Source organism: Muntiacus reevesi, chromosome 4 (genome assembly GCF_963930625.1).
Source record: "Muntiacus reevesi chromosome 4, mMunRee1.1, whole genome shotgun sequence".
In the NCBI taxonomy this organism is placed as follows: Eukaryota; Metazoa; Chordata; class Mammalia; order Artiodactyla; family Cervidae; genus Muntiacus; species Muntiacus reevesi.
This window is the reverse complement of record NC_089252.1, coordinates 156206370-156233064: the sequence shown is the minus strand read 5'-3', so window position 1 is coordinate 156233064 and position 26695 is coordinate 156206370. Positions and strand designations below refer to the sequence as shown.

General features: G+C 40.6%; 1 protein-coding gene across 1 annotated transcript in view; it reads right to left on the bottom strand.

Annotated features, from left to right (window-relative positions):
* Positions 1–5803, bottom strand: part of SLC2A13 (solute carrier family 2 member 13) — a 484362-nt gene extending 478559 nt beyond the window's left edge. Inside the window, exon 1 of the mRNA XM_065934615.1 lies at positions 5136–5803. Within this exon, the coding sequence (XP_065790687.1) occupies positions 5136–5691 (556 nt within the window). The 5' untranslated portion in view covers positions 5692–5803. The remainder of the gene's footprint in view (positions 1–5135) is intronic.
* Positions 5804–26695: the final 20892 nt, after the last annotated feature.

The window sequence follows — 26695 nt, the reverse complement described above, 5'->3', positions numbered from 1 at the left end:
CCGCAAGGCTCCTCTGTCCATGGAATCCTCCAGGCAAGAATACTGGAGTGGGTCCAGGGGATCTACACGACCCAGGAATCGACCCAGGACTCCCACATTGAAGGCAGATTCTTTACCATCTGAGCCACTAGGGAAGACCAAGAAGGGCCTCTCTTCAATTATATGAAGGTTAAGAGAAGTGAGAAGGATGCAGAAGTGTGAAGCTAGCAGAGGTTGATTCATTAAGCCCAAGGAAAGAAACCCTCTCCATAATACAAAAGCTCAAGGTGAAGCACCAAGAACTAATAGAGGAGCTGCAGCAAGGAACCCAGAAGACACAGTTAGGATAAGTAATGAAGGTGGCTACACTAAACAACAGATTTTCAGCATACACGAAACTGCCTTATATTAAAAGAAGATTCCTTCTAGGACTTCTATAAGAGAAGTCAATGGCTGGCTTCAGGGTTTCAAAGGACAGGCTGGCCCTCTTGTCAAGGGCTAATGCAGCTGGTGACTTTAAGTCAAAACCGATGCTCATTTATCATTCTAAAACTCCCAGGGCCCTTAAGAATTAGGCTACATCTACCCTGCCTATGCTCTACAAATGGAACAAAGCCTGGATGATAGCACATCTGTTTACAACACGGTTTCCTGAATATTTCAAGCCCTCTATCAAAACCTACTGCTCAGAAAAGACTCCCTGCAAAATATTACTGCTCACTGACCATGCACCTGGTTACCCAAGAGTTCTGAGGATGTACAAGACTGATGTTGCTTTAATGCCTGCTAACATAACATCCTGCTAACATGGATCAAGGGGTAATTTCGACTTTCAAGTCTTATTTAAGAAATACCTGTGTAAGCTTATAGCTGTGGTCCGGAACCCACACTATCTATGAGGTATGCATCCAGCAAAAGGAGACCTGTTTCTAGAGCTAAAAGGATTAAATGAGATAATATATGTAAAAACAGCAGGGTACCTATCCCATACTAAAGCAGTAAAAAATAATAGCTTCTTTCATGGATCTCTGTAAATCTGTTAAACTCCTACTCACCCTCCAAACCCCAATTTAAATATCTCCATAAAACCTCCTTAATTATTTGTTCTATTTTCTTCCTCCCCAAAAATGCAATTGCTTAGTCTTCTGTTTCCCATAGGAGTTACAGAAACCTCTACTGTACTTTAAATGCTTCTTGATGGCCTTTCTGTTCCATTAGAGAATGAATACCTCCAGGGTGGAATTTTTTATCTAACTATTGCCTACTCCAAAAGTTAAAGAATCAATAATGAAACTTAATTAGCATTTATTAAACAAGTAAATGATTTCATTAAACTATTACAAACTAAATTCCATCACCTCCACTAGCTTGGTTCATCGTGATGCTCTCCATCTATATGCCATCACTCCATGGCAAATAGATGGAGAAACAAGGACAGACTTTATCTTCTTGGGCTCCAAAGTCACTGCCGATGATGACTGCAGTCATGAAATTAAAAGATGCTTGCTCCTTGGGAAAAAAAGCTATGACCAACCTAGCATATTAAAAAGCAGAGACATTACTCTGCCGACAAAGGTCTGTCTAGTCAAAGCTATGGTTTTTCCAATAGTCATGTATGGATGGACCATAAAGAAAGCTGAGCACCGAAGAATTGGTGTTTCTGAACTGTGGTGTTGGAGAAGACTCTTGAGAGTCCCTTGGGCTGCAAGGAGATCCAACCAGTCAGTCATAAAGAAAATCAGTCCTGAATATTCATTGGAAGGACTGATGCTGAAGCTGAAGCTCCAGTACTTGGGCCACCTGATGTGAAGGACTGACTCACTGGAAAAGACCCTGATGCTGGGAAAGATTGAAGGTAGGAGGAGAAGGGGACGACAGAGGATGAGATGGTTGGATGACATCACTGACTCAATGGACATGAGTTTAAGTAAGCTCCAGGAGTTGGTGATCGACAGGGAAGCCTGACGTGCTGCAGTCCATGGGGTTGCAAAGAGTAGGAAATGATTGAGCGGCTGAACTGAAAAGAACAAACTAAAACCTTTATAGAGTCTTTCAAGTATTCCACAATACCCTAAAAAAATAACAATCCTTACATACTTTGATACCCTATCAGCAATGTAATTTTTTAATGCTTCTGCTTACCATACACTCATTTACTCATCAATTACAAGTGCCTTCTGCAGGCTGAGAGTACTGTACATTGGTGAACAAAATGAACAAAAAACCCTGTCCTTATGGGCTTTATGTTTACCTAGGTAAATCTGTAGAAGAAAGAAATTTCCATGACAAATATACCAGAAGACACAAAGTTATTCTTCAATATTTACTAAATATCAAAAGGATAATAAGAAACAAAAACCTCCTGACACACAAAATCTAACTACTTTAAAAAGCATGATATAAATTCAGATTCAGTGTAGTAAACAAGTAAAACTAATTTTGTATCCCTAAAAAAAAAAAAAAAAAATGCTCATCCTAAGGACTCATTTCCTTATAGCTAAAAAGTATTTGTAATTTCTTTTTTGAATGGTTACTAGTCTTTGTGAGTTTTAAGAATTTTATAAATACAATTACAAGCATCACATAGATCCTAATTTGAAAGGTGGTGATGTGTAACGTGGCCTCTTTGAAAATCTGTTTATAACCTTAAAACATGCTTCATTGTATAAGTGAGGAGAGCTTTTCACGCAACTTTATATCAGGGCTTCCAGTCTAAGTGGTGCTCCTCCATGAGTTAAGACAGGCTATGCTGCTGCTGCTGCTAAGTCGCTTCAGTCGTGTCCGACTCTGTGCGACCCCACAGACGGCAGCCCACCAGGCTCCCCCCCACCCCCCCATCCCTGGGATTCTCCAGGCAAGAACACTGGAGTGGCTTGCCATTTCCTTCTCCAATGCATGAAAGTGAAACGTGACAGTGAAGTTGATCAGTCGTGTTCGACTCTTAGTGACCCCATGGACTGCAGCCCACCAGGCTCCTCCATCCATGGGATTTTCCAGGCAAGAGTACTGGAGTGGGTGCCATTTCATTCTCCAAGACAGGCCATACCAGCACCAAATGAACTAGCTGCAATATCAGGCAAGCAGCCCTAGTGCCAGAGACTCAGATGCTGCTCTTGCACACCAACCTTTCTCCAACCTCACCTCTTGCTTCATCCTCTTTGCTGCATCCACCTTGTTCCTCAAGTATGGCCTATGGTTTCCTTTCTTTGCTCATTTCCAGGTTTGGCCTAGAAAGTCCTTTCCTTATCTCTACTGTCAAAATACTACTTATCAACATACCATTTCCATCTGGAAGAGCTTAAGCTTTTCTCTCTTGGGGTAACTGTATCCTCTTTTAATTAACAACCCTCTCTGTGAGCCTTTCCTACAGAGCTTAGCTAGTTCTACCTTGCTCGTTTAACCCTGCCCAGCCACTCTTACAGAAGCATAAATGTTCCTCACTGTTCTGCTCATCTGGAAAGGGCCCTTAAACACACAACAGGGGCTTGATTTTCCTATCAGATAAAAGACTAAACATAATACCCAAATATCCAACACTTGCCATAGCTGAACACTAGGAAACTTCACTGAGAGATCTCTGCAAAACAGTATTGAATTCCAAAATCACAATAAAGACTCAGTCTTACTAAACAAATCTTGCTACCTAAAATTACATTATTTCAATATCAGAAGAAACAAAAAAAGGTAATCTGTTGTCCCATGCAGAGAATGCTGAGAGGAGGATCCTGAAGGCACTAGGTGCTTCTTACAGAGAGGTTTCATTTCTATTGTACCTTTTGGTCATTTTAGGCTTTAATAAGCCAACGTAACATTTAACTGAGTGACTTGCCCTGCTTCACTAATTAACAGTGCAATCAACAAACGGAAAGGGAAATCAGTAATAACCAATCCTGGATATAAAGTGCAGTGAGCTGGGTTTCGGGTTATGGTTCCTACATGTGGAGTTGTATAAATAGCGCTCTCTCCCCCATAGAGTCTACAGAGAAAAGGTGAAAAGCATAAACGTCAAACAAGTGGTGAATGGACAGATCACCAGGAGCCCTAGTTTCAAGGGCTCTTTCATCAATCCCCAGCCATAGGGAAGAAACACTTCAACAGCACCCTAAAGGAAACAAGAAATTGAATCATGAAAGGAAACAAAAAAGCATCAGTGGCATGCCTTACAAAAATTACTAGTGAGATTTAAGTCTCAACCCCCACTTTTGTCTCAAAAGTGCTTTCTAATAATACTGCGCACGTTCCAAACGGCTTCCATCTGCCAAGAACTTACCAACTGCACCTCCCCTGCTCAGCAACCAAGGTGAAAAACCAATCCCAAGGGAACCTCAATCCCTTCATCTTGGCAGAAAACTGCAAACATCTACCTTGCTGGGCATTTATCCACAGGGCGAATAGTTTCAAAGTGAATTTAGGAGGTGAACAAGACCCAAGGGAAAGCAGGAGAGACAAAACAAAAAGGAGAATGGGTGAATACAGATTTAAAGGAAAAGGTCAGAAAAACAGAAAAGTCAAGAATTTATTTGGGGGGGGGGGGGAAGGAAAGCAAAAAGGCAATACAAAAAGTAAACTCAAAAGAAGAGAATAAAATAATACTCTGCCCTAAAGATAAATGACTCGAGAAGGAAAGTGAGGAGCAGCAAAGAGAGTCCAGATGACTTGAGGAACTTTAAAAATTCTCTTACTGTGTCTCTTAAGACTGATTGGGTTCGGAGATCAGAATCCTAGAAGAGGCAAGGGTCTAGCAGGGGAGGAAAAAGTGAGCCAACGTTGGAGAGTAAAGATATCCTGCCTCCTAGGCTCTTAGATAGACATGAGGTAGGGCTGAATCAAGGAAACGGCTGGTGAGGATCCGGGGTCCGGGAAGGGCTCAGAGAGGCAACGATCACGCGGATTCACTTGCCCGTGGGCGACAGGGTCCACGTGGGCCCGGGGGAGACCACAGCGCTCCCCCACCCCCGCCCCGCCCCGGGGGCAGACTGCGAGGCCGGACTACCAAACAGATGGGCTCCCAGAACAGGCGCAGGAGATGCGAAGTATCCTCGGGAGCCGGCCGCCCTCGACGGGGACCCTGAAGGGGGGACGAGAACGCAGCGACCAGGGGCAAGGGCGGAGTCGCCAGGGGCCCCGCAGGCGCGCCTGGCCAAGCCGGAACTCACCGATGCCGAGCCCCACGACCAGGCGGCCGGCGAGCAGCGTCTCCTTGTTGTTCGCCGCGGCCAGCACCGCGGAGCCGGCGGCGAAGAGCGCACTGGCCAGCAGGATGGCGGCGCGGCGGCCGAAGGCGCCGTTGAGGGCCCCGCCGGCCAGCGCCGAGACGGCGGCCGCCCCCACCGTGCCGGACACGAGCAGCTCCTGCCACAGCGCGTCCAGGCTGAGCTGCCGCTTGAGCAGCAGCATGGCCCCCGACACCACGCCAGTGTCATAGCCGAAGAGGAAGCCGCCCAGCGCCGAGAAGACTGCCACCACGTACACGAAGGCGGGGGTCTCGTCCTGCTGGAACTGCCGCCGCGCCGCGCGCTCCAGGTCCCCGACGCCGCCGCCGCCCGCGCCCGCGCCCTGCAGGCTGGCGCTCGACTCCGCGGCCGCCAGCAGGCTGCGCTCCCCGGCCGTGCTCGCCGCGTCCGGCTCCTGCTGCTTCCTGCGGCGCTCGCCCATGAGGCTGCTCAGGCTCCGCAGCGTGTACTCCACATTCTCGCTCGCCTTGCGGGACATAGGGCAGGGGCCCGGGGCTGCCCGGGGGAACGAGGCTCCGCGGGCTGGCGGTCTCGGAGGGCTGGACAGCCCGCGCGGGCACAAGGAACCGCCGCCTTCCTCCTCCCGGCTCCCGCTCCGCCCGCCACGGGAGCAGGCGCCGCCGCCGCGGCCACTCCGGGGAGAAAGTTGCCGCCCGCCGGCCCCGGCTCTGCGGAGTTGGAGCCTGGCGGGGCTCACTCGAGACTCACGCCCCGCGCCTGCCGAGCTGGCGCTGCGGAGCAGGCGGGAGGCGGCGCCGCGGGTCACGTGCAGCCCCAGCCGGCGGGGCCGGCCCGGGACGCCCCGCCCCTGCCCGGGCGGTGCCAGCCTCAGCCCACCCCGGACCCCCAAACCCCACCTCCCGATCGAGCGCGACCTGTGACCTAGGCGCCTTCTAACGGGGCTCTCGGTTCCTTAACTGCTCCGAGTCCCGTGGTTTGGGGGTTGCAGCTGAGGAGCAAGCCAGTGTTTGCCAGCCCGCTACTGGGCTTCCAGACCCGGAGAAACAGCTTACGATGATTGCACGGTTTCCAAAGGCGAGGGGAGAACCACTTAGAAAAGCCTGAGGATGGCCAAGGCTGGAAGGGCCTAGGAAAAAATATCCTTTTATGGCATATAGCAAGTACCCTTCCTTCCTTTTATAATGCTGTGATATAAATGAATCTGTTCCGGAGCAAGTCAGTTTCTTATCGCCAGTCCCTCCTCACTTTATGTTTATTTTAAAGGAACGATACATATTTCTTTGAGGACAGAGGTAACCTATCTCCCCAGGTGAATCGCAAAACTTGTTCCATGGATCCCTGATGTGTAAAAGAACATTCACGTGGATACGTTCCACTCTTGTGTCACCAAGTATTAATAGCTCCTACTGGTACAAAGTAAACCCAAGATTTCATCTGATTTGAGGCTTGATAGGCCATCTCCACCAACACACTCGCTAAAAGGAAGGCTGTCTTCCTGGAGAAATCGACACTGTTGTCCTCCATTTGCAGGGGGTAGTTTTAGCCGTCTCATTTGTTTGTGCGCTGTGTGTGCTAGTCCCTTCAGGCGTTTCTGACTCTTTGCAACCCTATGGAATGTAGCCCGCTAGGCTCCTTTGTCCTTGGGATTCTCCAGGCAAGCGTATTGGAGTGGGTTGCCATTTCCTCCTCCAGGAATCCAACTCTGGTCTCCTGTGTCTCCTGCATTGCAGGTGGATTCTTTACTGCTGAACCACTGGGTAAGCCTGCCTCATCCTCCTGAAACAATGCAGAGATGACATTACTTGCCACCAGTTTTTTAAACTGTTAATTGCGGGTTATTAGTTTGTGGGTTTCCCCCCCACACACACACACTTTGACTTGTCATTAGTAAATCATTCTGTACAGCTTCACTTTAGAAGAGAAACTATGTCCCTCTGATTTGCTTTCATTCTTCAGGTCAGGGCAAGAGGGAAAGCGTCATATAATTCTATTCTTGATCATTTCAGTGTTAGTTGCTGAGTTGTGTCTGACTCTTTTGCGACCCCCATGGACTGTAGCCTGCCAGGTTCCTTTCTCCATGGGATTTTCCAGGCAAGAATACTAGAGTGGGTACCCATCCCCTTCTCCAGGGGATCCTCCCAACCAAGGGATCAAACCTGGGCCTTCTGCATTGTAAGTAGCTTCTTTTGCCATCTTTACTGCTGAGCCACCAGCTTTATTTTCCTTATTGGAGTGAAAGACTTCTTAGTTTGAAGTCTATTTTTCCTTGAAGGCTAGAACTTTTTCCTTTTAAAGAAAAGGATTTTGTTGTCTTGTTTCAATAAAAAGTTACATTATAATTTGTCAAAATTGCTTTTCTTGGGATTATCAGTCATGATTATCTCCATGATACAACACTTTCCTTTCCCGCAACTAGGAAAAATGATTTAATGGACTCAGAGGGCCTAACTGTTTAAATTTATTGTGTGCCTTTTAAGTAAGGTTCTCTCATAATTCCCAGGGATCAGTTAAACAGAGAGAGCTTTTAGCTCTAGAGCAATGAACTCTTTAATAATACTCATGCTTCTGTAAAATATTCAGGTAAAAGCACGCCCTTTCCCAGGCCTGCTGGTGTAAAACCGCGCCATCTGGTGGTGAGCAATTCCATCGTTTTTTGAAGAGCTGGGCTTTTCTACCAGAGGAGAATCGACTGGTATTGTTGCCAGTTCCCTCTTGTTGAGATGAAACAAACTTTCATTTACTCCTAGCAGGGACACCTTGATGACCATCCCTTGATGGAAATTCAAATTTTGTGTTACAGAACACTAAACTACTTAAAGTGGTTCCATTCCATATCATCAGGTCACCTAAATACCTAGAAACAGGTTACATCCTAAAAGAAATATGACATGAAAAAAGGGATAAGAGAGTTTAAACAGAGTTCTTCCCAGCCCTTGAAGAGTACCAAGTTCGTTTTAGTACCACAGCATGAGTAAAATATAGTTTCCTGAAGCCTGCCACAATTGCAGATTATGGTGAAATGGAAAGCCCATTGGCCAAAAATCAAAAGACAGCAGTCCCATCACTATCACTGTTTTGCTGTACACTTTTGACAAGTAATTAAATTCGCCTGTGCTTGTTTTCTTATTTGCAGAGCAGATAATGGTACAGCAATGACTTGTTTACTAGAAATGAAAAGGAACTTTAAAATATACCCAATTCCTGTTGCAGAGTAAGTAATAATTACAAGCATCATTATTGTTTGCAAGGCGAATTTGAAAACCCAAGTTTTAGGTACACTTGCTTTACAACCTCAAGAAATGCTAAGGACCAGATAGAAAAGGGAAATAAGTCAGAGAATGGTTTTAGCTTTACTGCTACAGATCCCTTTCCATTCATCTCTCCCACCATAATAGTCCCCTTTCCCCAGAGATAACCACGCCTATCAGTTTGAAATGTATCTTTGCAAAACATTCTCTATGCATTTATATGTATGCATTTTTATGTACACAAGTAAATACAGTTTTGATATTGTTCAGATCACAAAGAAAAACACACATCAAACTGGTTTAAGCCAAAATTATGAAGAGGGAGGATTTATTGTCTCTTGTCTTTGAAAAGTTTATAATAGACTGATTTCAAATATAACTAAATGTGGGACTCAAAAACCAAGATGTCACCAAGAACTCCATCTCACTACACTTCCTTCTGTGTCGGCTCCACTCTCAAATTCCATGTGGTAACCGAGTGGCTACAGCAGGCTCCAAGATCTGTTTCCTTTTCTACTCGTATCTGAAGGTCAGTTAGTGCTCACAGCTTGAGCTATTAATGGAAGTAAATCATATGGGCTTAGATTGGAGGGGGGGATGATACTCCCATAATAAATCTGGGGTCTTTTTTTTTGCCAGAAGACAGACAAACCCTGGGCAATAAAGACAACAGACTTGAGTTGTGAAAGTAACTAGTGAAGTTCTCAGTGGCTCAGTTGTGTCCGATTCTTGGGACCACATGGACTGTAGCCTGCCAGGCTCCTCTGTCCATGGGATTTTTCTAGGCATGAATACTGGAGTGGGGTGCCATCTCCTTTTCCAAGGAATCTTCCCAACCAAGGGATCAAACCCACACCTCCTGCGGCTCCTATATCGGCAGGCAGATTCTTTACTGCTGAGCCATCTGGGAAGCAACTAGTAAAGTAACATGGCATAAAAGCCAAATAAAGTGTTTCAGGAAGGAGGGGCTGGCTAATAGTATCAAATATATTGCACAGAGATCAAAGAGAATAAAAGCTCTTATGAAATCATTGAAGTTAATTATTAGAAAGTCAATGATGAAGACCTAACATACAGCATGATGACTATAGTTAATATGTTGTATACTGGAAATTTGGGCTTCCTTGGTGGCTCTAGTGGTAAAGAACTCGCCTGCCAGTGAGGGAAACTTAAGAGACATGGGTTCAACCCCTGGGTTGGGAAGATCCCCTGGAGGAGGGCATGGCAACACACTCCGGTATTCTTGCCTGGTGAATCCCACTGAAATAGGAGTTTGGCGGGCTATAGTCCGTAGGATCACAAAGAGTTGGACACGACTGAAGCAGCTTAGCACACACATGCTTGAAACTTGCTAGTTGAATATATCTTAAATGTTCTAACAACAGAAAATGGTAATATATGATTTGATTATGGTAATAATTTCACAGTGTATGTATATATCAAAACATTACATCGTCTACCTTAACAATATACATTTTTTATTTGTCAGTCATACTACAATAAAGCTGTGGGAGTAGGGGGAAAGAGAGAAAAAAGTCAATGATGCCTGCTGAGAATCAGAGTGTTGTTTTGATAATATTTTGCTGGTAATATGTTCAGAAACCCAGTAGTAATGTCAGAAACCTGCCTTATTACTCATTCTTCCTTCCTACATATCTAATATACAGTGGTAGCATCAAAATAAATATACTGTTAATAGGTACAAAGAAGTGGGTCCCAAGGCTAATTCTGAGGTATCATAGATGCACTTCCCCCAAAATCTTGCACTTCTTTGACTTATTCTAAGAAAGAAGAGATGGAATAAGGGAGGCAGGAACGGAAGGTGAAAAGAAAGGATGTTCAGCATGCCCAGCAGACAATGCCCGATCTAGATTTGCTCACTACGTGGAGATGTGAAACAGGAAATACAAGAAAGCATGAAGTATGGATGTTACTTTAATACATGTTGACTGCACCCACCAGTAAACATGCCCAAACAGGAATAGAACTTGTAACACAACATATTATCACTTCCGCCTCTTTTGGGTGGGGAGGTTATAGCACCTCTTATTCCTCAGTGACTTTTAGGAGAGAAATTTCGATTAACAGGAAATTAGTGGAAATAACAAACTTGGCTGCATTTTCTAGAAGTCTCTTGGTAAACATGATGAAGGAGAGAATAAAGAGATATCAGGACCAAGGGAAAGGGTATAGGGGTTAGGCATGATTTGAATTTATTCATATACGCAAGTAGTTGGCACTAGTAGTAAAGAATCTGCCTGCCAATGAAGGAGCCACAGGACATGCAGTTTCCATCCCTGGGTCAGGAAGATCCCTTGGAGGAGGAAATGGCAACCCACTCCGGTACTCTTGCCTAGAAAATTCCATGGATAGAGGAACCTAGAGGGCTACAGCTCATGGGGGTCACAAAGAATCAGACACAACTGAGTACACACACACTGAAGTGAAAAGAATAAATTGATAATTCAAGATCCTGCATGAGTGATAGAACAGTCTCAAAGAAGGCAGGGAGGGAAAGAGCAAGATGGTTAAAGGAGAGGCTAACCTAGCCATAGGGAAGAGGAGAACACTTCTTCCTCTAAAAGAAAAGACAAGAAAAACAAATATATATATATATATATATATCAGGAAAGAAGAACATGGCATTAATAACAAAAATACAGTATTGACTTTTGTAGTTCTTAATTGAGGGACTAGCAAATGTCTATACTAATAGCACTCAATTCTGGGCACTGTTGTTGGCCCGAGGATTTTTATTAACTTATTAATTAATTTAGTTAGTATTAATTACTTATTAATTACATAAGTAATAGTATAATTACTAACAAACATTTTAAAAATAGAAAAGAAAGCTTTGCATGAAGTGGATAATAGGGAGTGGGGGATGGAATGAACCTAGATTTTGCTAGCAGGATCACCTTGGGTTCATATCTTCAATCTGCTACTTCGTTGATTGTATGACCACCTACCTATTTTCTCTAAGCTTCAGATTTCTCTTCTGTAAAAGGAAGATAATAATAGTATATCAGTAGTTAGATGGCGTGAATCTGAGTAACAGGAAATCCATATCAAACTGCTTATACACCACAGAAGTGTGTTATTACATAAGTCTGAATGTTCAGAGGTGGCAGCATCAGATATGGTATGAGTAGTCTTTGAAAAATAGTATCAAAGATCCAGATTCTATCCTATTCTCCACTCTGTTATTCTTATTGTGTTAGTTTTGCCCTCTGCTGGCTTCTTCCAAATGGTAAGAAGTTCTAACATTTCCAGGTTTCAATTTTCTAATATATACCGAAAAGTACAGTACCTAGCTCCTATTCTCAAATGCAGTATATCCCAAGTAGTAAAAGACCAACAAGGCTGTGCTTGAAAGTGAAAGTGTTACTTGCTCAGTAGTGTCCGACTCTTTGTGACCCTATGGACTGTAGCCCAAGAGGCTCCTCAAATCCATAGAATTCTCCAGATGAGAATACTGGAGCAGGTTGCCTGGCCTTCCTCCAGGGGATCTTCCTGACCTAGGAATCAGACCAGGATTTCCTGCATTGCAGGCAGATTCTTCACCATTGGAGCCACCGGTTTGCAGACACTTAATAACACAAAGAGGGCTTCCCAGGAGGCTCAGTACCAAAGAATTTGCTGCCAATGCAGGGGGTGCTGGAGACACAGGTTTGATCACTAGATTGAAAAGATCCCCTCGAGTAGGAAACAGCAACCCGCTCCAGTATTCTTGCCTAGAAAATCCCATGAACAGGGGAGCCTGACAGGCTACAGTCCATAGGGTCACCAAGAGTCTGACATGTCTGAGCCACTGAGCATCCACACAATAATACAAAGCATAGTGTACCAAATTGGTGCTAGAAACAAAATTCTAGCGGATCTCAACTTTGATAGAAGAGTATCGAAATAATCTTTATTGAAACAAATAAATAGCTGCAAATAACTAGTTAAAAAAACAGAAAGATTGTTTTAAAGAAAGACTTGAAGTTGCAAGAAGTCCCTTAATTAACAGGATGCAGAAATCTGAAATGAGAGCAGTGGGAAATATTTGTTTCAAAATGGAATCACTAATGAAACTAGAAAGAAGTTGCTACTGAGAAATTGTTAATTTGGTCTGACACTGGTTCTTCAGCCAGTATCAGTGGTTTGACGAGGAATGGAAAATACTTTTCAAATGTTTCTTGTAACATCATGAGCTCCTCACTAATCATTTTGTTTTTAAAAATTCAATATGTTTGTAGTTTGTAAGCAAACTTCTAAACTCATTTGCAACAGTGATTCTATCTGAAGTTGTGAGCATGGTAATAAGGTGACTGCGCTTTACTATTAGCTTCCCAGGTGGCGTTAGTGGTAAAGAACCCCCCTACCAGTGCAGGAGACATAAGAAACACAAGTTCGATCCTTGGGGCGGGAAGATCCCCTGGAGAAGGAAATGGCTATCCACTCCAGTATTCTTGCCTGGAGAATCCCATGGACAGAGGAGGCCAGAGGGTTACAGTTCAGAGGGTCTCAAAGAGTCAGACATGGCTGAAACGACTCAGCATACAGACACAAAAGCCCAAAGTCAAAGAAAATTGTCCTTAGTGAATGAGAGCAGGGCCTGTGTTTGTTCTGTTCACCACTCTATCCCCTGAGTGGTTGGCACATATAGGACTCAATAAATACTTATTGAATGAATTAATGAGGGAAATCAACGCACATGGAACTTGTTTGGCTCAGGTCTATAAGTCATCACTTTCCATATCTGTGCATAATGTGGTGAAATAACAACAAATTGAGATAATGCAAAGTATAAGATGCCACCTGACCCCAATCCTAAATATAACTCAAGTAGTGTCAGATTTTAACTGGTCAAACAAGTTATGTTTTTTCTTAAGAAATACATAACATAGCCAATAGATGTTAATAGAAATAAAAGCACTATTTCTTGGGCATTTAACTTTATGAAAAGCACTTTATTTTGCATCTCTCTCAATTGCCCTCATTCTCAATAGAAAAACCCTGCAGACCCATATGCAAAAATAGCTGATTGTATAAATTATTATGTACCAAATTATTGAAAGAGTCAAAATTTTCTTAAGAGGTTAAGAGGATAGAGACCAATGGACTGAAATTAAAATTTTAAAAAACAAAATGGTATTTATTTTCTCCAGTTCAAAGCCATAACATAAAACAACAAAGTTGTTACAAAAAAATATTCTTATTCCTCAGTCAGTTCAGTCGATCAGTCATGTCCAACTCTTTGCAACCGCGTGGACTGCAGCACACCAGTCATCTCTGTCCATCACCAGCTCCTGGAGCTTGCTCAAACTCATGTCCATCAAGTTGGTGATGCCATCCAACCATTTAATCCTCTTCATCCCCTTCTCCTCCTGCCTTCAATCTTTCCCAGCAACAGGGTCTTTTCCAGTGAGTCTATTCTTTGCATCAGGTGGCCAAAATATTGGAGCTTCAACTTCATCATCAGTCCTTCCATGAATATTTAGGACTGATTTCCTTTAGGATAGACTGGTTTGATCTCCTTGCAGTGCAAGAGACTCTCAAGAGTCTTCTCCAACACCACAGTTCAGTTCAGAGTTAAGAATTCTTATTCCTAATTGGTACCAAAATTGTTGATGACATGTCGACTGATTAAACTACAGAGTAAATAACTCCATTTGCTTGGGTTTTACAATCTGCACAGTTTTTACATTTTTCTGCCCTGTGAGTGATCATAGTATGTTTCACCATTAATTTGGGGAACCCTAGGTTACTAGTGGCAAAGCACAATCTCTGTATTCTACTTTTTAATTAATGGACATCTTACCTAGCTACTAACCAGACAGGATCACTCTGCTTATCACTATGTGGTTTTGCATATTATTTAAATGAAAATTTGTCAAGTAGAAGAAATATGGCATAAATTCCAAAACACAAAACAGGAATACATACTTCAAAAATCTTTTAAAAGAAAATTTTGACAATTTTCAAGCTGAAAGCTAAGTCAATATACTTATCAATCATCATCTTGAAAAATTACTCTGAACTCTGTGGAGAACAAGAAAGAGATGGAACTACTTTAGCAGCTCTTCCCAATATCAAAAAGAAAAATAAACCTTCCAAGTGTGAAAAAGCATTCCTTAGTTTGCAATACAAAAGAAAAATTGTCATCTGAGGAGCTAAGATAATTTCATTATTTTCTCTAAATCATTGAATTGTAAGAAATGTTTGGTTGAGTATAGAAATATTCAGTAAATATGTTATTGCCACTGGCTAATGATGACAGATATTCACCAGGGAGTGATTTGGTAAGAGAAGAAGAATGCAGTAGGGCACTGACAAGAAAAGCAAAGTCAGTTTCTTCCATATGATCTTTGTTTTGTGAAATTGCCATGAAATTTTCATGCAGGAACCCTGAGGTATTCATAGCTATTTTTTGTAGACCTACAAGCTAAGTGAAGACAACTTTAAATTATCATCCCAATAGATGAGAAGCTCACAGTGTGAATAATAAGGGGGAAAGCAGCCAACTATATATACTCATAATTTTAAAGCCCTTGTTGACTTTAAAAACTATTTCAGATATCTATTATTGCTTAGTATGAAGGAAAATTGCTTTGTGTCTCTTATTTCTAAAACCTCCTGAACTTCTCTGGTGGGCCAGTGGTTAAGAATCTGCCTGATGATGCAGGGGACTCAGGTTCAATCCCCGGCCCAGGAAAATGCTACATGCCACAAAGCAACTAAACTTGTGTGCAACAACTACGGAAGCCCAGGTGCCTAGATCTTGAGCCCCAAAACAAGAGAAGCCACCACACAGAGAAGACTGCACACCCCAATGAAACTAGAAACTGCGCACACTCTCTGAAACTACAAAGTCCGAATGCAACAATGAAGACCCGGCTTAGCCAATAAATAAATAAATAAAATAAAAATTTACATCTTTTAAATGTTTTCTTTTCTTTCTTTATTTATTTATTTATTTTTTATTTTTCAGTGGGTTTTGTCATACATTGATATGAATCAGCCATAGAGTTACATGTATTCCCCATCCCGGTCCCCCATCCCACCTCCCTCTCCACCCGATTCCTCTGGGTCTTCTTTTAAAAATTGTCTTCTTCAGTTCAGTTCAGTCGCTCAGTCATGTCCGACTCTTTGCGACCCCTTGGACTGCAGCACACCAGGTCTCCCTGTCCATCACCAACTTCTGGAGTTTACTCAAACTCATGTCCATGGAGTCAGTGATGCCTGGAACCATGTCATCTTCTGTTGCCCTCTTCTCCTCCTGCCTTCAATCTTTCCCACCATCAGGGTCTTTTCCAGTGAGTCAATTCTTCACATCAGGTGACCAAAGTATTGGAGCTTCAACTTCAGCACCAGACCTTCCAATGAATATTAATCTTACAATACAGTATATTACAAAATACAGTAGTACAATACATCTGGCATACAGAAGCCAGCATCGTGAGCAAGCAAGAAGAGTTACTGACTGGAAGAGGGAGAGAAAATGGGAGATGGTAGAGCTGAACCATCTTCAGCAGTAGGAGATGGAGAGCGAGCTGCACTTTCACTCACACCTGATGGCAAATGTTCTGGTTCCTTCTGAATGGCTGCTCCAACCTTCGTGTACCATTCTACGCTCATGACCTGTACCTCAGAAACCAACAGCACCCCCTCAAATAAAGAAAATCCCCCTGCCATTTCCTGCATTGTGGCTCTCTTTGGTTCTTCAGTTACCTCTTCCTCTTGTCTTTAGTCCTTTCTCTGGGCCTTCAGTTCCAGACGCTTCTCAGCAGTACCAGCTATGTCACTGTTGCTTTTATGTTTCTTCCTGACATCCTGAGCTTGAAATAAAGATATTGCACTACCGTACCCTATACAGTACTGTAAGTAAAGTACACAAAAGCATAACCACTTGTAGAGGATGCACGCATGTGACTGTGTACACCAGACACGTGAACTATGTGATGACATGAGAACACACACATCCTTGCATTTTTGAATGTGCACAACCTCAAGGTTAGTATGTAGAGGACTTACTATAATGAAACTAAGTTCACCCAGATTGTGAAAATATACATAATCAAACTGTCTTTATTTAGAAATGACATATTGGTCTCTAGAAAATCCAAAGATATCTACAAAAGAGCCACTTAGAACCAAAAAGTCAGATTAGCAAGGTTATGGGATATATTATCATAAACAAAAGAACAATTGTATTTCTAAATACTAGAAACAATCAAAAATTGAAATAAAAATTCTATTTGTAGTGACATAAAAATGTGAGATAATTCAGGATGAATCTTACAAAAGATGTGAAAAAGTTATACAGTGAAAAAGCTATAAAACACTGCTAGAATGAATTAAAGACCTGAACAAATGGAGATGGATATGTGCCACCTTCATGGGTTGAAAGACACATTAAGATATTAACTCTCCCCTAAAATGATACATAGGTTAAACACACTCCCACTCAAAATTCCAATAGGCTTTTCATGAAGAAATTTACAGACTGATATAAAATTTTATATGAAAAGAAAAAGGAGATAAAATATCCAAAGCAACTTTAAAATGAAGAAGAAAGTTGGAGGACTAATAAACATGCTCTAGTTGGTCAGTCAAAATAAAAAAACTACTTGATTTCAAGCTGTAATAGAAAGTTATAGTAATCAAGGTAGTGTGGCATTGGTGTAATGACAGACAAATAGAGCAGCTTAATAGGACAGAAATAGATCCACAGATGTGTGCAAAACTGGTTTTCAACACGTGTGTGCTAAGTCATTTCAGTCGAGTCTGACTCTTTGTGACCCCGTGGACTGTAGACTGCCAGGCTCCTCTGTCCATGGGTTTCTCCAGGCATACTGGAGTGGGTTGCCATGCCCTCCTCCAGGGGATCTTCCCAATCCAGGGACTGAATCCACATCTCTTATGTCTCTGGTGGGCAAATTCTTTACCACTAGCAACACCTGGGATATATCCTAAGGTAAATGTTAGTTAAATGCAAATGTAAGAATCTAAAACTAATAAAAATCTTCTAGAAGAAAACAGAGGGGAAAATTTTTGCTGCCTTAAGTTAGGCAAAGAGTTCTTAAATACACCATCAAAAACACAATGTATAAAATAACAAATTGATAAATTAATTTTCATCAAAATCGGAACATTCTGCATGCCAAATTTACTTTTTATAAAAAAATTTAAGCAATGCATATATTTTTATTAACTTAAAATTTTGTGAAGTTATTTTACATATAATTGAGACATACATAACCACTATAAGTCTGCCAAAGTAACTTCATACCAGAATATTAATACATAGTAAACTGAAAAGTAGAAGGAAAATTTTATTCCTTTCTTTTTTAAATGTATTTGTTTTAAATTGGAGGATAATTGCTTTACAATGTAGGTTTCTGCCTACAACAAATTCCTGAATCAGCAGCAATAAGTATACATACATATGTCTCCTTCCTCTTAAATCTCCCTCCCACTCTTTTTCTGTTCCACTCCTCTAAGTTGTCACAGAGGTTGAGCTCCCTGCGTTATTAGCAACTTTCAGCTAGCTATCTCTTTTATATATGTTAAAGTACATGTTTCAATGCAACTCTCTCACTTTGACCCACCCTCTCCTTTCCCTGCTGAAAAACTACTTTTTAACTAAACTTGCTTTTTGAGATAATCGTAAATTCATCCACACTATAAAAAATAACCCAGAGATCCTATGTATCCTCCAATCAGCTTCCCCCAAAGGTAACATTTTTCAAAACTATCATTGCTTTTGTTGCTCAGTTGCTAAGTCTTGTCTAACTCTTTGTGACCCCATGGACTGCACCATGGCAGGCTACCCTGTACTTCATCATCTCCTGGAGTTTGCTCAAATTTATGTCCACTGAGTCAATGATCCATCCAACCATCCCATCCTCTGTCACCCCCATCTCTTCCTGCCTTTAGTCTTTCCCAGCATCAAGGTTTTTTTTCCAGTGAGTTGGCTTTTCACATCAGGTGGCTAAAGTATTGGGGTTACAGCTTCAGCATCAGTCCTTCCAATGAATATTCAGAGTAGATTTCCTTTATGATTGACTGATTTGATCTCCTTGCTGTCGAAGGAACTGTCAAGAGTCTTCTCCAACACCACAGTTTGAAAGCATCGACTGCCTAATGTTCAGTCTTCTTTATGGTCCAACTCTCACATCTATACATGAGCTACTGGAAAAACCATAGCTTTGACTATAGGAACCTTTGTCAGCAAAGTGATGTCTCTGCTTTTCAATATGCTATCCAGGTTTGTCATAGCTTTTCTGCCAAGGAACAATTGTCTTTGAATTTCACATCTGAAGTCACTGTCCAGACTTTCTTGGAGCCCAATAAAATGAAGTCTGTCACTATTTCTATTATTTCCCCATCTGTTTGCCATGAAGTGATGGGATTGGATGTCATGATCTTAGTTTTTTTAATGTAGTTTTAAATCAGTTTTTCCACTCTCCTTTTTCACCTTCATCAAGATGCTCTTTAGTTCCTCACTTTCTGCCTTTATGGTGTTATCTTCTGCATATCTGTTGTTTTTCCTTGTTCAGTTGCTTAGTCCTGTCCATCTCTTTGCAATCCCATGGACTGCAGCAAGCCAGACTTTCCTATCCTTCAATATCTCCTAGAGTTTGCACATCTGAGGTTCTAGACATTTCTTCCAGCTTTTTATTTATCTAGTCTGGCATTTCGTGTGATGTACTATGCATTTAAGTTAAATAAGCAGGGTGACAATATACAGCCTTGATGTACTCCTTTGCCAATTTGCAAACAGTCCATTGTTCCATGTCCAGTTCTAACTGTTGCTTCTTGACCTGAATACAGATTTTTTTAGAAGACAGGTTAGATGGTCTGGTACTAACATCTCTTTAAGCATTTCCCAGTTTGTTGTGATCCACACAGTCAAGGCTTTAGCATAGTCAATGAAACAGAAGTAGATGGTCTTCCAGAATTCTCTTGCTTTTTCTATGATCCAACAGATGTTGGTAATTTGACCTCTGGTTCCTCTGCCTTTTCTAAATCCAGATCATACATCTGGACGTTCTCGTTTCATGTACTGTTCAAGTCTAGCTTGAAGGATTTTGAGCATTACCTTCTTAGCATGTGAATTGAGTGCAATTTTACTGTAGTTTGAACATTCTTTAGCACTGCCCTTCTTTGGGATTGAAATGAAAACACGTTTTCCAGTCCTGTGGCCACTGTTGAGGTTTCCAAATTTACTGGCATATTGAGTGCAGCACTTTTACAGCATCATCTTTTAGGATTTGAAATAGCTCAGCTGGAATTCCATCATTTTCATTAGCTTTGTTTGTAGTAATTCTTCCTAAGGTCCACTTGATTTCACACTCCAGGATGTCTGACTCTAGGTGAGTGATCACACCATAGTAACCACTATCCAGGTCATTAAGACCTTTTTGTATAGCTCTTCTGCATATTCTTACCACCTCTTCTTAATCTGTTCTCCTTCTCTTAGGTCCCTACCATTTCTGTCCTTTTTTGTGCCCATCTTTGCCTGAAATATTCCCTTGGTATCTCTAATTTTCTTGAAGAGATCTCTGGTCTTTCCAATTATACTGTTTTCCTCTATTTCTTTGCATTGTTCCCTTAAGAAGACTTTCTTATTACTTCTTGCTATACTTTAAAACTCTGTGTAAGCCCTCCTCAGACAACCATTTTGCCTTCTTGCATTTCTTTTCTTGGGGATGGTTTTGTCACTGCTTTTTTTTTAATGTTACAAGCCTCACTCCATAGTTCTTCCTCCATCAGATCTAGTCCTTTGAATATGTTTGTCACTTCCAGCATATCATTGTAAGGGGTTTGATTTAGGTCATACCTGAATGGCTTAGATGTTTTCCCTACTTTCTTCAATTTAAATCTGAATTTGACAGTAAGGAATTCATGATCCAAGCCATAGTCAGTGCCTGGTCTTGTTTTTGCTGACTGTATGAAGATGGAGAAGCTTCTCCATCTTTGGCAGCAAAGAGTATAATCAATCTGATTTCCGTATTGACCATCTGGTGAGGTCCATGTGTAGAGTTGTCTCTTGTGTTGTTGGAGGAGGGTGTTTGCTATGACCAGTGTATTCTCGTGTCAAAACTCTATTAGTCTTTGCTCTGCTTTATGTCTTACACCAAGGCCAAACTTGCCTGTTACTCCAGGTATCTCTGACTTCCTAATTTTGCATTCTAATCCCCTATGATGAAAAGAATATCCTTTTTTGCTGTTAGTTCTAGAAGATCTTGTAGGTCTTCATCGAACCTTTGACTTTAACTTCTTTGGCATCAGTGGTTGGGGCATAAACTTGGATTACTGTGATATTGTTAGTTTGCCATTGAAATGAATTTCTGATAACAGCAGAAATATAGAATCTTTCCCATATGAGAATCTCTTTTGTTGTCCTTTTAGAGCCATATGGACTTTCCTCTAGTCCTCATGTTGCATGCTAAGTTGCTTTAGCAGTGTCCAACTCTTGTGACCCCATGACTTATAGCCCACCATGCTCCTCTGTCCTCTCCTTAACCTTGAAATCACTAATCTGTTCTCCATTCTGTAATCTTATCATTTCAGTGTTATTTAAATAAAAGGACACAGGATGTAAACTCTTCATATTGTTGTTTTGTTTTGTTTTTTTACTCTGCATAATCTCTGAATATTCATCTGGGTTGTTGCATATATCAGTCTTTCCTCCCTGCTTCTTACTGTGTTATATCATTCACTCACTGAAGAACATCTGCGTTGTTTCCAATTTGGGCCTGTGATAAATAAAGCTACTATTAACACTTGTGTCCAGGTTTTTGTGTGAACATAAATTTTCAACTCTTATGATGAATGGCCTAGAGTATAATTGCTAGGTTACATGGTATTAGCATGTTTAATCTTTCAAGAAACTACCAAAATGATTTATAGTGATTGTACCATTTTGCATTCCCACCAGCAATATATTAATTTTCCAGATCCAAATTCTCCAGATCCTCATCAACATTTCCTCTTGTTATTTTGTTCCTTTTAGCCATTCTTATAGATGTGTAGTGACAACTAATTGTGATTTCAATGCGCACTTTCTTTTTTTTCTTCCTCTCTCCATCCTCCTCTGACTCCACGCATCCTGACCCCTGTGCCCCTTCATTAAAAAAAAAAAAAAAAAGCTGTGGCATGTTTCATTTCACTGGAAAAATCTGTGTGAAGAATCATATCTTGTTCCTATGAAGAAAACACCCACCACAGCTTAAGTAAAGGTGAAGGGAATGGGGAAAGGGGTGAGGTGAGAGTGTACTGTGTTGGGCTAGCTCTGTCACTGATGTTGTTTAGCCCCTAAGTCATACCCAACTCTTTGTGACGCCATGGACTGTAGCCTGCCAGCTCCTCTGTCCATTTGATTTCCCAGACAAGAATCCTGGAGTGAGTTCGCCATTTCCTTCTCCAGGTGATCTTCCCAGCCCAGGGCTTGAACTCGTGTCTCCTGCATTGGCAGATGGATTCTTTACCACTGAGCTACCAGGGAAGACCAGCTCTGTCACAATTTTAGTTCTTACTCTGAGACCCTGTGTGTTGGCATTTACACATGCCGAAGGGAATTCTCTGTTGGGCTCTCTCTCTTTTTTGAGTAAATTTTTTTTTTGTCCACACCATGCAGCTTGCAGGGCTAGACAGGAATTAAACCCATAACCTAGGCAGTGAAAATGCAGAGTTTGAACCACTGAAACATCAGTGAATTCCCTCTGTTGGGCTCTCTGATGAGCCTTGAGGGCAACTATGACCTCTGCTTTCTGGCTCACAGACTGAACTCCTGAGACCGCCATGGTAGTTATCAAATGTGTGGATAAACAGAATTCAAAAGTGACTACATTGGCATTTTCATGTAGCCACATACAGGAAAAACACTTCAACTAGGAAGGGAAATAGGTAATTTATCAAAAAATAGTTCTAGTAAATTGAGAAACACTTAAGTCCCCTGTAGCCAACACTTGCCCCTTCTCTTCCTTCCCAGTACCACAGAATAAGCCCAGGGCTGACGGGGGAGCAGTGAGGGGGCATAAACAGAAGAGGAGAAGTCCAAGGAGTAGAAGAGGAGATTTTAACATTTGCTCATTCTGTGATAGGATGGAGGGAATTCAATGGGTGTGAGAGAAGCAGAAGTTAGTCCTGAGTTTGTTCCAATTCCTCACAAACCCTAAGACAGATTTTTGAAAACTTGGACAAGTGTCCTGCATCCTTGAGGACCACTATTAACAAGCAGCTGATCTGAAAGCTTTGTTGCCAGCAAGCGTGTGATTTATCCTCTTTTTTTCATTTGTCCCCTTGAATACTGGTAGATAGAGTGTTGAGTGGAGGAAATACCAAATAATTGAGGTGAAAAAGAAGGGTCAACGGAGTAGACACTACACGGACTTCTTAGCTCTGTAGAAGCTCTTGAGGTGATGTGTCTGCCAGATGTCAGCGAGGCTGAGGCTGGTGGTCTGACTGAAGCATCACCACAGGAGCCCCGGCTTGGTGCTCTTCCTGCTCAGACCAAAGCTCTCACTGGCAGCCGTCACCCAGCCTCAGCAAGTGCCACCACCAGCCCTCTTCTCACGTTAAGAAAATCAGCATTTTTGTAAAGGCTATTGATATGCACCATATTTTTGTGTCCTAATTTGCCATCTCTATATCATCTTCAGTGAAATATCTCTTCATGTTCTTTGCCCATTTTCTAATGGATTATTACTTTTACTTTTGAGAATTCTTTGTATCTTCTAGATAATAGTCTGTTCTGTTGTTGTTGGATATGTGGATAGCAAATATTTTCTCCAAGCCTGTAGTTTGATTTTTTATCCTTTTAACAGGGAGTTTGGCAAGCATATGTTTTCAGTTTTGATAAAATCTAAAGGATTTATTTTTTTCTTCTAAAGATCATATATTTGATTTTGAGTCTAAGAATTCTTTTCCTGGCCCTAGGCCTCAGCGATTTTTTCCTATTGTTTTCTGAAAGTGTTATGGAATAAAATGCAAAGCTTCACACTTAATCCAGTGACCCATTTTAAGTTAACGTGTGTGTATGGTGTATAACTTAGGTCAATATTGATATTTTTGCTCATGGATATCAACCTACTTCACCATCATCTTGTTGACAAAGGCCATATTTATTCCATTGAATTACTTTTGCACTTTTGTCAAATATTAGTTGGACTGTTATGGTCTCTGTTTCTGGGTTCTCTATTTTGTTTCATTGTCTACCCTCCCCCAGTACTACAGTCTTAACTATTGACACTATCTAATGTGTCGAAATTGGGTAAACAGATTCTTCCCAACTTATGTTTCTTTCTTGAAATTATTTTAGCTCTTCTAGTTCCTTTCCATTTAGATTTTAGGACAATCTTGTATATACCTACAAAAAATTCTTGGATTTTGAGAAGAGCTGTATTAAACTCTTACATCAGTTTGGGGAGAACTGATGTCTTCACAATGTTGACTATGTTGAGTCTTCGTATCCAGAAACAATTTGTCTTTCCATTTATTTAAGTTTGTTTTCTTCACTCAGAATTCTGGGGATTTTGGCATACAAGTCTTGTACATGTTTTACTAGATTTAAATCCAAGTACTTCATCTTTATTGAGTGATGGTAAATGATATGTATTTATAATTTTGGCGTCCACATTTTTATAACTAGTATATAGAAAAATAACTGATTTTTTGTATGTTTATTTTGTATCTTGTAACTTTGTTGAAGTTACTAGTTTTAGATATTCTTTTATGATTCATGTCAATGTATGGCAAAAACCACTACAATATTGTAAAGTAATTAGCCTCCAATTAAAATAAATAAATTAATTTTAAAACTAGACTTTTAAATATATAAGATAACTTACAGACTGATGGAAAATATTTGCAATTTTGTGTCTCCAGAAACCATGCAGATGGTGACTGCAGCCATGAAATTAAAAGACGCTTGCTCCTTGGAAGAAAAGTGATGACAAACATAGGCAGCATATTAAAAAGCAGAGACATCACTTCACAGACAAAAGTCTGTATAGTCAAAGCTCTAGTGTTTCCAGTAGTCATATACAGATGTGAGAGTTAGACCATAAAGAAAACTGAGCATTGAAGAGTTGATACTTTTGAACTGTGGTGCTGGAGAAGACTCTTGAGAGTCCCTTGGACAGCAAGGAGATCAACAAGTCAGTTCTAAAGGAAGTCAGTCCTGAATATTCATTAGAAATACTGATGCTGAAGCTGAAAAAAATACTTTGGCCACCTGATGCGAAGATCTGACTCATTTGAAAAGATCCTGATGCTGGGAAAGATTGAACGCAGGAGGAGAAGGGGGTGACAGAGAATGAAACGGTCAGATGGATCACCAACTCAATGAACATGAGTTTGAGCAAACTCTGGGAGATAAAGAAGGAAAGGGAAGCCTGCTGCACTGTAGTCCATGGGGTTGCAAAGAATTGGATACAACTGAGTGGCTGAACAACAGTAACAATCTGATAAAAGACTCATATAAAAGACTCTTGAAATTACATAATAAACAACTCAATTAAAAGATGGACAAAATAATTGGAAAAGCATTCACCAAAGACTATATATATTGGTAGCAAATATGCATATGAAGTGATACTTAACACTCACTGTTCATTAGGGAAATGTAAATTTAAACCTTGATAAAGTACTACTATATACCTAATAGAATGGCTGAAAATAAACTTACAGATTTAAGTGCAGACAAAGATGTGGAACAATTGGAACATTTATCTGCAGGTGGAATTGTATAATGATACAACAATTGAAAATAGTGTGGCAGTTTCTTTAAAAGGTTAAAATTACATCCAGTATATGATCCAGTCATTCCATTCCTAAATAGAGATGAAAGATGAAACCATATGTATATACAACATTTTGTTAGTGTTTATAAAGCTTTATTTGTAATAAACAGTAAATGAAAACAATTCAAATCTCTATCACAGATGATTAGCAAGCTGTGGTATATCTATACACAGAGAAGTAATCAGAAATTAAAAGTAATTAACTATTGATACATATAACAGCATAGATGAATCTCAAAGTAATTGTGCTGAGTGAAACACACCAGACAAAATAATATACACTGTAAAATTTCATATATATAAAGTAATATTAAATATATACTAATCTATAGTAAAAGAAAGTGAATATTGGTTGTCTGAGAATGGCCTTGGGAGTAGAACTGTCAGAGGAGATTTCGCAGGGGCTGGTAGACGCAGTGGCAGTTCATGGTTATGTTCACTACCTTGACTGTAGTGATGGTTTTTCAGGTGTATGCATATGTCAGACTTACCAAATTTTGCACTTTAAATACGTGCAGTTAATTGTACATCTTAATACACCTATTTTTTTAAAAGTTATATTTAAAAATGTATATCTTGTTAAAAATATTTTTTATTTTATATGCTGACTTTATTATTATTTTTTAAGCATGTTAAATAGTTTGTACCCAAAGTTGGAGATATTAAGAGAAAGATGGAAAGGGCTCAGGTGTCAGATGTCATCACAAAGTTACCATATCAGTTATTGTCTCTCCAGCCATGTGTTCCTCATACATGAAAAAATTAAAAGCAACAAATTTTTAAAAACTGCCAATCTTAAAATTTTCTTATTGTTATAGGCAGTTTAATTCAAATTCTAAGACACTATACCTGAATAGTCACACTAAGCCATTAAAACATTAAATTGAATTGCTTATCATTATCGATTAGAGTCGTGTGTCCTGAAAATTAGGAAAACTATATTTTAAATGTAGGACTCCTTCCAGATCAAAGGTCCCCAGAAAATACATGTACTTTTAAGTGCTTACGAACTATGAAGCCCAATCATGTGATATAAATAACTCAGGTAGGGCTATGACACTTCTATCAGTAGGCAAAAGGATCAGATATCTATAAATGTAATCCAATGATATGATTTACTATAAGTCATATTGATACAGGTAATGCTAAACCTGTCCCATCAATCTCTAATAGCAATCCAGTTAGCATCAAAGTCAAAAGCTCTGATTGTGAAACCAAGCAGAAGTTATGCAGATATTCAACTGGGATGGCATAATTATTTCCTTATCAAGAAAGCATCTCTCAACTATTAAAATATTTAGAACTAAGCATAGAAAAGTTAAAAAGAATCAAAAGCATCATATTAAATCTTTATGTAACAGAATCTGAGGGTATTGGCAATGTCCTTCTAATGAAAAAATAGGAGTTGAACTTTTAGAGCAACATATGTCAAGCATTCAATTCAACTTAAAATGAGTAATTTAGTGATTGATTTAAA